General features: G+C 38.5%; 2 protein-coding genes across 2 annotated transcripts; both read right to left on the bottom strand.

The window, feature by feature from the left end:
- Nucleotides 1–1,786: 1,786 nt before the first annotated feature.
- LOC131326452 (protein MIZU-KUSSEI 1) lies at nucleotides 1,787–3,395 on the bottom strand. The gene has a single exon (XM_058359242.1). It carries the CDS (start codon nucleotides 3,072–3,074, stop codon nucleotides 2,322–2,324), a length of 753 nt encoding a protein of 250 aa, XP_058215225.1. The 5' UTR covers nucleotides 3,075–3,395; the 3' UTR covers nucleotides 1,787–2,321.
- A 1,834-nt stretch (nucleotides 3,396–5,229) lies between these two features.
- On the bottom strand, nucleotides 5,230–9,222 carry LOC131326451 (putative receptor protein kinase ZmPK1). The gene is made up of 2 exons (XM_058359241.1): nucleotides 8,721–9,222; nucleotides 5,230–7,486 (listed from the first exon to the last, which is right to left on the bottom strand). The coding sequence occupies exons 1-2, from the start codon at nucleotides 9,103–9,105 to the stop codon at nucleotides 5,472–5,474; spliced, it is 2,400 nt and encodes a 799-aa protein (XP_058215224.1). The 5' UTR covers nucleotides 9,106–9,222; the 3' UTR covers nucleotides 5,230–5,471.
- Nucleotides 9,223–11,278: the final 2,056 nt, after the last annotated feature.

The following is an 11,278-nucleotide window of genomic DNA, read 5'->3' as shown; positions in this document are numbered from 1 at the left end:
ATGAATCTTTAATCAATTGAATTAGGGAAAAGCACTATATTTTCTGCTGCCTTTTCCTTGAAAAGAAAAAGAGAAAGAGATTGCCTTTAGAACAGATATGCAAGCACTTGCTTGTATATATCAAAATCACTTCTGTTCTTTCATCTCAGTAATAGTGATCCTGACCAACAAACATCATGATTCCTTAAAAGCTAGTAGTTCAGATAGTGTTTAGTAGTATTAAACATGATTAATGTTGCACTCTCATTTATCTGTTTTGTCTCCATAATCTTTACGAAAATCAGTAGAAGAAGATGATGATGAAAGTAATTGTGATTGCAGAGAGAATGATTATTACTCATAACATTCTCTTCAGCTGTGTTTTCCCCGGAAGTAGTCAGTTAATTCAGTTAGTTTCTGCTAAATCTTCAACAGCATGGTATACTGTTTTTTGCAGTTGGAACCATGATTTTCACTGGCATCAGCAAAGTTTCCTAGTCTGATTCTTATTATTTCTTTTTCGTTTACTAGTTTAGTTTTTTTTCCTCCCCCGGTGAATGGCAGTCTGGGCTCAATGGTAAGGTTGTCCCAATGTGACCTGATGATGGTCATAGGTTCGAGCAAGCCCTTTCTGAGATGAAAGGCCACAGGGTAATCAGTCATTCCCAAAAATCCTTTTCACTTTTAATTATGACCGTCGACCAAACAAGGTCTAAAAGCTAGGTTGTTTTATCCAAAGCATCATCTTGTTAGAAAGTTCCTTCAACCTTAGAAGCATAACCAACATAATTAGTGCAGCCTCCCCTCTTGCCTATCTCCTTTTTCTGCTAGTGCAAACCTTTCCCTGATGTTACAAAGCATGGTCTAATGATTTGTAGGGGCTCACACACTAGTATTGTAACTAGTTCAGGTTTGAAAAGCATGTTTGAACCCCAACTAAAGTTAGGATTGCAATTATGCAAAGAACATGTACTTACCTTTTGGATTTCTTGGAATATTCCTGCAGTTTATGATAATCAGTTATCCTTACAGATCACTATTATGAAATTATAAGCAATTAACAAGCTACTTACTGCCAACCGAAAAATTGTACTACTACATATACGTATACATATGAATGGTATTGACCAGACGGTATTTTTGGTATGACTGATTTCAACGCTTAAGCATCCAGATGCGTACCGTGTATAAGATTCACCAGTGTTCAGCCAAAAAAGGGAAATGTTCTATGAAACTAGAGGAAGATGAACAAAGTACCGAATCTACTGATAAACTGAGAATGCAATTAATTGTGTCGAAACTAAATTTGAAGGAAATTACCATAGATATCTCATCTCCCCACTCAAATTCTCAAAAAACCCATCCACCATTGAAGACCTCCAAACTTCTGCCATGAAGCAATTGCTCCAAATAAATTACATCTTGATTCTTCCAATGCTACCCTTCAAACAAACTCGAAATTCCCACCAAGATTCATATGGCAAGAAAACTCTTTGGTTTTCAAGCTTTGGCAAAGGAAAAAAAGCTTTGAAAACAGAAAACCCCAAATTTTCAGATTCCACAAAAGACCCATTTTTCTCCAATCCCATCAGAACCCAATGTACTACTACTCTATGGTCTTTTTCGAAATATATAACTTATGACTATCAGTTATCCTAACAGATGAGTTTCATGAAATTATCCTACAAGCTTATCCTGTCAACCAAAAAATATTTGAAAATTTCTTCCAATAAGTAATTCAAGAAATTTGATTGAGGAAACAAAAATGGTTAATAGAAAAATTTGCAACGGGCAGACGAGAAAATAGGAACACTAGAACCCAAGATAATCTGATTCAATGGAACAAATAAACGAAAACAGAAAATGCAAAGCTAAAAAAGTATGGAAATTTCAATGGTAATACTGATTTTTTACTGCCTACCAAATACAACAATCTGTCTGTGCTAAACCAAAAAACAGGAAAATCCTCAATGAAACAAGAGGAAGGACTAAAGTAAATTCTAATGAAATTACCATTGAAACCTCATCTCCCTAAACCCATCCACCATTGAAGACCTCTGAACTTCTTCCATGTACGTACCAAACTCCAAATAAGTTAAATGTTGATTCTCCCAATACTGCCCTTCAAACAAACTCAAAATTCCATCCAAGATTCATAATACAATGGCTAGAAAACTCTTTAGTTTTCAAGCTCTGGCAAAGGAAGAATCTTGGAAAACAGAAAACCCCAAATTTTCTGCTTCCACCAAACCCCAAAGACAACCCATTTTTCTCCTATCCCATTGCATCCCATAAACAAGATTTCTTCCCCAAACTGCCCCTCTGACCAATCCGAAATCCCATCACCTAGACCTCATCAAGAAGATGCTGAGTTCTTGACCCGGGCACTCATCCGGGTTAATGAGATGAAAAGACTCCGAATCCGGACCACCCACCACACATTCATAATTAGCCCTCATGTACATAAGCTCCCCATCAGCCTCCGACCCGGATCCAAACCCGAACCCGGCTGGCAAAACCCCCGCCCCGACCGTAATCGACTGCATGGTCTTCAGCATGAGCCGGGTCGATTCGGTCGCCTTCCTCCGGCCCGCAAACCCGAGTTTCCTTCCATTACACAGCATAGTCCAGACGGGCACGGACCTAAGCGGGCAAGAAACCAGTTCTGATCCGGGGCGGGTTAGGGTTTCAAGCGCTATTCGGACCAACCCGCAACGCATTTCTTTAACCAGTAAGTGGGTGGGTATTGGGAGTTCGAGCAGTAAAGCGGGTCGGGTGCTGAGCCGGTCGTGCTGGACGCAGAACCAGACGTGGCCGCGGCGGTGGCCGAAGATGGTGCCGATCACCATCGTCTTGGACGCTCGCGGCGGCGCCGCTGCGGCGATGGCGGCGGCGGAGGGGGAGTAAGCGCCGTCGTTCTCGTCGTCTTCGGATTGGGTTTGGTCGATGTTTTCTTGGGTTTTTCTCGGCGGGTCTTCGATGTCGTCGCGAAGCGAGGTGCTTAGGCGTTTCTTGACGGGGGTGGTGGTGGTGGAGGAGGAGGAGGTGGTGGTGGTGAAACAGGGGAGGAGGAATCTACGGAGGGTCTTGGTCATGGTTTTCTTGATCTTGGGGATGAATGGATGGGGAAGATAGAGGAGAGAGAGGAGAGGAGAGAGAGGGGTTTTTTTGGGGGTTGGATTGATTTTTTTGAGTTTGGAAGGACTGGGAGAATCTGGATTGGGGTAGCTCTCTGTTCGTCTACTTATGGAAGGGTATTTATATTTACTTCTAGTTATAGACCGGTGCAGAGGGCGGGAATAAATATAGCCGTTAAATATAGATGAAGTGGGTTCAGTGATTCAGGAGTTTGACCACCTGGTACGTGGTGGCGCAGTGTTGTGGGGGAAACGAGGTCCTGCCTGTATTGCAACTGGCTTTCGAGCTTGCATGCAATCAATAGTTTAGATACGTTTATTAAGTTTAATCGGTATATTAAGTTTAATCGGTAAGAGTTAATTTTGAACAGTAAAAATATTTTGATTGCGAAAACGCACAGTTGAATGCCATGCCTTGAGTACACTACAGGGTTTACAATATCGGATCCCAAGGTTCTGTGTTGTGGGGCTTTGGTTTGGATAAGTAGGTCACAAGTTCATGCGAACCGGGCGTGTGCACAAAGTCTTCGCGATGGGTTCTCTCATGTGACAAACTCTCGTGTGTTGGCTCATACAATATAAAATAGAACCTATCATAATCAAATTTAATGGTCCAACCGTTTATCTTGTATACTAAAGTGCATGTTTGTCATCTATCTAGAGAATTAGGTCGATTAGCTAGATATCTGCATACAACTAAGCAAAACATTTTTGTCACGAGAAATAAATAATTAGACCCTGATCCTTCATTTTTGTCCAGAAAAATATGATTCGACCAAGTCTTAACTTCTTTGATCGATTGAATTTTCGGCTTGGACGATAAACACATTGAAAATTGCAAAATGAGCTATCTCGAGTCGTCAAATAAGACAATGTCTTATCTCATATGTCTATCACATGAGAGACTATACAAGGGACCAATGCATGAGTGAGGGTCTTGATTCCTTCTCGCTCTCGTCCTCCTCCAAATCAGATTGTGTTAGCAAGATGATAGAAACTTATTCTGATTGATCTTTTACAAAAGAGAGATAGGACGATACATGACAAGAAAAAGACATAAAAGGATCTATAAAACTGAAATAAACGGTTCAATATGAATATGAATCGTTCATTCTAATTTCATAAACCCCTTTCATGTTTTATTTTCATATACCCTGAAACTTGTGTTTACAAAACCTGTTGGCCAGGGAGTCTGAAATTTATATGATGAGAGAGAGCCAATTGACCTTAGTCCACATTTTTCAGCAAAGCAAAAGATTCAGGGGTTTGATAAGAGTGATAGGTAGCAATGATAGACGTCCAGTCCAGTGGAGTAGTAATTAATAAGAAGACCTACCTTTCGCAATTGGGGATTCCTTCAATCTCAGTCATCGATCTGAGGTGTTTGGGAATACTACGTGGTCATATTCCTCACCCAAAAGTTGGTAGCTGAGTATGCCATTAATCATACAGCCCAATTTGATGTATATGCTATCAAGCACGCGATACTTCCCCGATAGAAAATTATATTTGTGTCTGTATCTATATCCGATACTGACATCTTTGATTTTTTGGGACAAACGCACGAGATTTTCAATTACGTTAGAACTACACATCTAAACTTTTATATGAAGTTGAATAATAACAGTGTAAATGTCTCGATAGACAATGAATTTAGTTTTCAATTTTGATTGGAGTATTTTATAAGAAAAAAACAAAAGAGTAGAGAAATATATAGGAGTATGATATTTCTTTCACAATATTGGCGAATCTTTATTTTGTCACATTTTTGCACCTATCCTATAGCCTCTTAATTTCTGATTTGGTTTATGACCCTTTTGGGCGAGGATTATCAAATTAGTTAGATTAGCGCATTGAAAGAGGGGTTGAACTCTTGACACCATTTTTCCTTGCACGTAAGCGCACTCCCTTGATGCTGTTGGGCCAAAGGTCTCTTGGCGAAATTGAAACTGAAGACAATCTTACTATCTTTTTCAAAAAAAATAAACCGTCTTTAGTGAACCTTTTTCTAATTTTTTTTCCTAATTTTTTATTGTTTGATTCCACTGATCAAGGAGAATAATTAATCTAAAAGAAATTAACATAACTTTAACAAAACTTAAGAAAAGACGAATAAAAAGGCACTTTCATTAATTTACGGAAAATCCACCCTCAATTTACATGAGGAAACAATCGTGTAATTTTGGAAGCGACATGCTAAATTGTTTCGTTCCAATTTTATCGGATGTCCTCGAAGGGACGACATGCTACATTGTTGCTGGCCAGGAAAGTTGCTACCACAACCATTGAATAACAAGCATTATCAAACTCTACTCATCTTGTGTTTCTAAACTTACTTTGACAGTACAACTGCAACTACAGCCTCGCAGGAGTAGACTCGTCATCACATTCTGTTAGGACTTGCACCACCGAAGCCATTGTTGGTCGTTTGTTTCGATCTTCCTCGATACAAGAAAGACCGGTCCTAACCAATGTCACCGCCTGTTTCCTGCTAAACTGCCCGGCCAATCTCGGATCGACCATATCCTCAACCCAAGACTCTTCTCCCTCACCTTGACTCATCCCTTTTGCTGTCCTAACAAACCTAGTAAGCTCGGTTTCTTGCTCCTCACCTTCACCTTCTACTAAAACCCAATTGGAAAGCCGAATTCCCCTCACCATTTCCAAGATCATCACTCCATAGCTGTAAACATCAACTTTTGCAGTAATGGGTAGGTTCAAGGCCCACTCAGGAGCCATATAACCTTTGGTGCCTCGGATACGTGAAAACTCAGAATCAGGCTTGCCTCTCTGATTCAGCTTTGCTAGACCGAAATCTGCAACCTTTGGTTCAAACTCCGTGTCCAGAAGTATATTTTCAGGCTTGACATCACAATGGATTACCCATTCCAAACACTCATCGTGAAGGTAGGCCAAAGCCTTAGCCGTCCCCATTGCAACTTTAAACCGCTCTTTCCATCCAAGACAACTGCTGGAAAACAAGTGCTTGTCAAGTGAACTGTTTTCTATGTACTCGTAGACTAAGAGCCGGTGTCTCCCTTCCAAGCAGAACCCCCACATTCTCACTAGATTCATGTGATAGATTTTTCCTATTGTGCTCACTTCTGCCCAGAATTCTTGTTCCCCTTGAGATGCATCTCCCAATCTTTTCACTGCCACCTCTCTTTCATCTTCCAAAACACCCTTGTAAACAGCTCCCGAACCACCTCTTCCCAGTTCTTGTTTGAATTTTTTCGTTGCTTTTTTCAGTTCACCGTAACTGAACCTTCTGAATTGACTGGATAGCATTCGGTATCCGTCTTCAACTGTACCTGGCAACTTGTGCTTTCTGAAAAGAAGCCAACCTATTACAAAAAAAAGGATTTCGATTGCACCTATGGCTGAAGCAAATGAATACAAATCAGTCCATCTCACCCTCTTTCGAACGAGATCATACATGGAAGCAGAACCCTGTAAAACTTCATTGTCACTGGATTTGCATACGAGGTTGGAGCCATTCGGTACTGTGTATTCAGATGTTTCCACATTAACAGGCATTTTCAGGTAAATCCTGCTGGGAGAATTCGGAGTGTGGAAGCCGTTGAAGAGGGCACTTTTTAGGAAACAAACTCCCTCACCTAGGAGCCTATAGTTAAATGCTACACATCTACAATCCTTCAAACAGATTTCTTTGCATGCATCAAATGAAATTGTAGTAGCATTAAGATCAAACCCATAGTAATCCGAATACAAAAGCTCCACAAATTTCACCGGCTGAGGATTCGAACACGAAAGATTGAACTTGGGCTTGCAACCCTGATTCCAGTCACTCGGATCGATCACCTCATAACCAGGAGTGCATGTGCACTTTGCCCCTCGGCGGTCATATGCACAAATACCATTCCTACCACATAAACCATGAACAAGACATTGTTGGCCGAGAGCCATCCATGACACTACCCATGATCCCGTCAAATGGTTCAAGCTATAAAGCCTTAAATTCCCATCATAATCCAGCGTTAGCCGCCTTTTAATCCCAAAACCCATGTCAGTAGCATTGAATTGCAACTGATCACTTGAAAAAAACCTACCCATATCATCTAGAAATGCAAATCTGCTACTGTTATAGTTTGTTCTTCCATTTGCATAGATAGAGAAATCAGGATTAGGCCAATACAAGCTCGATATATCGGGTCCATCGTAGACCAACCTCCACACATTGTCATTGTCAAAGTACAGACTAAAGTACCCAGAAGCATAATTTCCATTTCTTAGTGAAGATATCAGTTTCTTGCTCTTGGTAAATGTTTGATAAGGCAATAGAGTATCAGTTGGGAAATCAAAGCTCTGCCACAGAATTTTACCAGTTGGGTCTCTTAAAACAAGGTTACCTGCAAGAGGAAGCCAGGAAATTCAATCTGTCAAGAAAAATTCCGATTGTTTGATCAAACAATACTGTCTCAAAGCCACCATTGTTGACAATGGCCCCCAAGTTGAAGATTACTTGTTCATTTTGGCTTCTTCTCCTTTGCCTAAAAATAGGTTTGCTTGTAAAGCTTCTGTTTGTTTTTCATCAGTCATCAAGGAAAAAACGTTAGGGGTGATATTGCGTGCTTGAAGCTTACGACCGTACAGCTCCAAGAATCTTAAACGAACATAGTTTATACTTTATACTAGTTGGATTCTCTAGCTCTTGCTCTTGAAGATGATTAAAGTTGAAAATGAAAGAAGTGAAATATCAACTAATACTGCAAAATTGAATCCCATGAGCCGGAGATGGTCGCATTCTAACACTGCAAAATTTCAGGTTGACGGGATGAAATCGTTAGGGCAAAGTCCACTTTCACCCCCTGTGGTTATTGCCATGTGCGGATACCCCCTCATTATTCAAAACTGACCACAACCTACCTGTGATTTTGAAAATGTGCAGATAGATCCCATGCCGTCATGTTTTTCATCCATATTAACGGAGGTGTATTTCACACGTCTCTAGAATGTAATCTGAGTCGCTCATAATGTATTAAATAAATAATAGAGTATCTCTGTAAAAAATCATCTCGATCCGGCATCAATAACCCAGTGATCTAATTTTTAGTAAATTCAAATTTGAAATTTTAATTTCATATTAAAATCGATTTGACCATGAGCTTTTCATTTTTTGATTGACTTGAATTTTGGTATAGATGTAGTACTCGTCAAAATTTACAATATCAACGGTTTGGATCCAATTTTTGCTATAGGAGATGGTGTGGTTGGTGTGGTTAGATTTAAAAAAAAAAAGAATAAATGGACATGATGAGGGTATATCGGTCTTTTAATGTTGTGTCTGTTAATATGAATGGAAAACATGACGGCATGGGGTCTATCCGCACATTTTCAAAATCACAGGTAGGTTATGTGGTCAATTTTGAACCATAAGGGGGTATCCGCACATGACGATAACCATAGGGGGTCAAAGTGGACTTTGCCCTCGTTATTTATTGGACTAAGTTGGTAACGATATGATAGTTGAGGAGATAAAATCGTCAAATTGGTAGTTTAAGAACTAAGTAGAATAAAATCTACATAATTTAGGGGATAAAAAGAAAAAATGAAAAAACTATTGCAAAATTTAGTTGTTGTTACCTGAATTAAGAAGCTCAGCCCTTTGAGCAGCAGTAGAGCTGGTATTCGTCTCCCAAGCAACCGAGCCATCGACATCAGTTACGACCATGGCTCCATCACCCCTCAGAGAAATTCTCGAGCCCTGCCCATTAACCGGCTTATCCCGGTTAGCCATCCAAAAAATGGTTCTGTCTCTCGAGTTAGTGAACCAAATCCCAAAACCATAATCGTTGGTTCCAACCCTGTAGAAACCACATGTGAATGAACTGTCTGGTGAGGTGATAAGGGCTGAATCATCGTCATCTTCCACAGAGAGAGATGACCCTCTTTCTAAATAATTCCGATTCCGTGATGTTGCAAGTGTAAACAAGGAGAAGATGAGAATAAGATCAATTGGGTTCCTCATGGTTCAATAGATTGGTATGAAGCACATTTTAGTTTAGGATCAAGTATTTGTAATAGTCATTCCGAGTAGAAGTCCTCCACAATTTCCGAGAAGCACATTTTGGTTGAACTTATAGATATACCACTCTTCTTCCTCGTTCCCTTTTTCAATGGATCACAGAGTACGTTAAGAAGGTGTTCCACTTTTTAAAAAGTTAACTTTTTTTCAAACGGAGGTAATTTCAAATTCAAATATAATGAAAATGAAAAGTATTTTTTCAATTTTTTTTGCACCGTTTAAAAGATCTTAATGAGATCTATCAAACAAGATCCATATTGATAGAAAAATTATTTGTGTAAATACATGATTTTTGAGCTTGAAATTACCTTTTTTTTCAAAATTTTTTTTTTTTACAAAACCGGAACACCCTCTAACCCATTCAACTGTCTTGTGACAGGGTCGAGTGGATATACATTTTGTTTGACTTCAACTTTGAAAAGTTCTTTTTTTTTCTTTTTTTTTTTTTGGAAAAGCAATTGTAACGGGAGTAGTTAAATTACTCTACATGCAATCCATACATTTGAAAAAACAGGCATCCATTAATCTCAATTTATTGAGTACGTTCAATTTGTTTAAAATATATTTTTAAGAGTTTCCGTAAAAAGTAAACTCATTCCGATTTCGGTAAGTGCTTCATCGGTTTATTGAGTTTTATCTTGTAAAATTTGATAGGAATCAATTGAATGAACTAATCACGCACCTACAGATATCCGAACGAGTTGACTTTCTACGGAAACTCTTAAAAATACATTTTAAACATATTGAACGACTCTGATCATTTGTGTGGGATTTCAAAATGAATCCATCACAAAATTTGTGTCAAATTTTGTATGAGAAGAACCTGCCCATAAAAAGTCAGGGTCAATATGGGTGTCGTGATTGGTTGTCATTCTAGTCATGCATGTAGCATTAAAAATTCTGAGCCTATTTAATCTTGACCAACGTGCACTAAAAATTGGGTAAACTTCACCAACACCCTTGAGATTTGCCTTAATGATAGATATGTCTCTCACATATGAGGAATGATTATACACCCTTGTGGTTTTGAATGTTCATTTCACCAATACCCAACCAAAAGATGTTCGACCAAACACGTGATAATATAAGTCAAAAGTGGCTTATATTAAAAAATTCACTCTTTGTAATAACAGTGTAAATCATAAAAAGCTCTCAATTCTCAATTTTTTTTACTCAAAAGTAGTAAATTTGTCCTTTCTGACTAAAAAGAGGTTCTTTCGAGTAGTAAAAAAAAATTATCGAAAAAGTTTTTCCTTTTTTTTTTAAAATCAAAACAGTTCTCCAATGGGTAAAAAAAAAAAGTCATTTTAATTCAAAATAAGTGAGGGTTGATAAATTTTTAGTACTTTTTGTTATTAAAATGAGAACTTTTAGATGTAAGTCACTTTTGACTCATTTCATCAAGTGTTTGTACATACAATTGTTGATTGGAGTGTCTTTGAAGCGCACATAAAAACCACTGGGGTTCATAGCTACTCCTCATTTGTGAGGTGGTATCCATCATCAAGACAATCTCAAGGTGGTTGTCATGAATGTTTGCTTTGACAAGAGATGAATCTTTGGCGATTACTACTCTACCCTCCTATTTCCAATTTTCAAAACATAATGCGTTTACGTAATTTCAAAGCATTCTTTCTAGCTCAAAGCATTCTTATTTTATGCGCCTTTAATGTTCTATATATTTCAATAGATAGCCAAACATAACTATCCTACCTCAAGAAAGACTAGTTCACAGGTACCACATCAGTAATATCCTATTTGCACCAAAAAATTCCTCCTATCAAGAGAATTTGTATCTTGACAGTATTAATTCGCATCTAATTAATTCTTTAGACCAGTTCTAAATTCGCATCTTATTTCTCTAGACTAGTTCTTAATTCCTAACGTATCTTGAACATATATAATTCGTATTCTATTTTTGTCAAGTGTTTATGTATCAGTGTATTTGTGGCGTATCGTATTTGTATCCCTTACTGTACCATGCATGCTTTCATGACCAGCCTTGAGCATAAGACCATGAGGCAGCTTGCATGCCTATGGCCCTCTGTTTTGTTAGAAGCTCTGATATCATATTAGAAAATTGGAATGTCAAAAACCTTGATTTCATTAATATTTC

Source organism: Rhododendron vialii, chromosome 5a (assembly GCF_030253575.1).
Source record: "Rhododendron vialii isolate Sample 1 chromosome 5a, ASM3025357v1".
NCBI classification, from domain to species: Eukaryota; Viridiplantae; Streptophyta; class Magnoliopsida; order Ericales; family Ericaceae; genus Rhododendron; species Rhododendron vialii.
This window is presented reverse-complemented; position numbering and strand designations above follow the sequence as displayed.

Coding starts and splice junctions, on each gene's coding strand:
- LOC131326452 (XM_058359242.1), bottom strand. CDS start 3,074: ATGACCAAGACCCTCCGTAGATTCCTCCTCCCCTGTTTCACCACCACC.
- LOC131326451 (XM_058359241.1), bottom strand. CDS start 9,105: ATGAGGAACCCAATTGATCTTATTCTCATCTTCTCCTTGTTTACACTT. Junction 7,487..8,720: donor GGCTGAGCTTCTTAATTCAG/GTAACAACAACT, acceptor TTCCTCTTGCAG/GTAACCTTGTTTTAAGAGAC.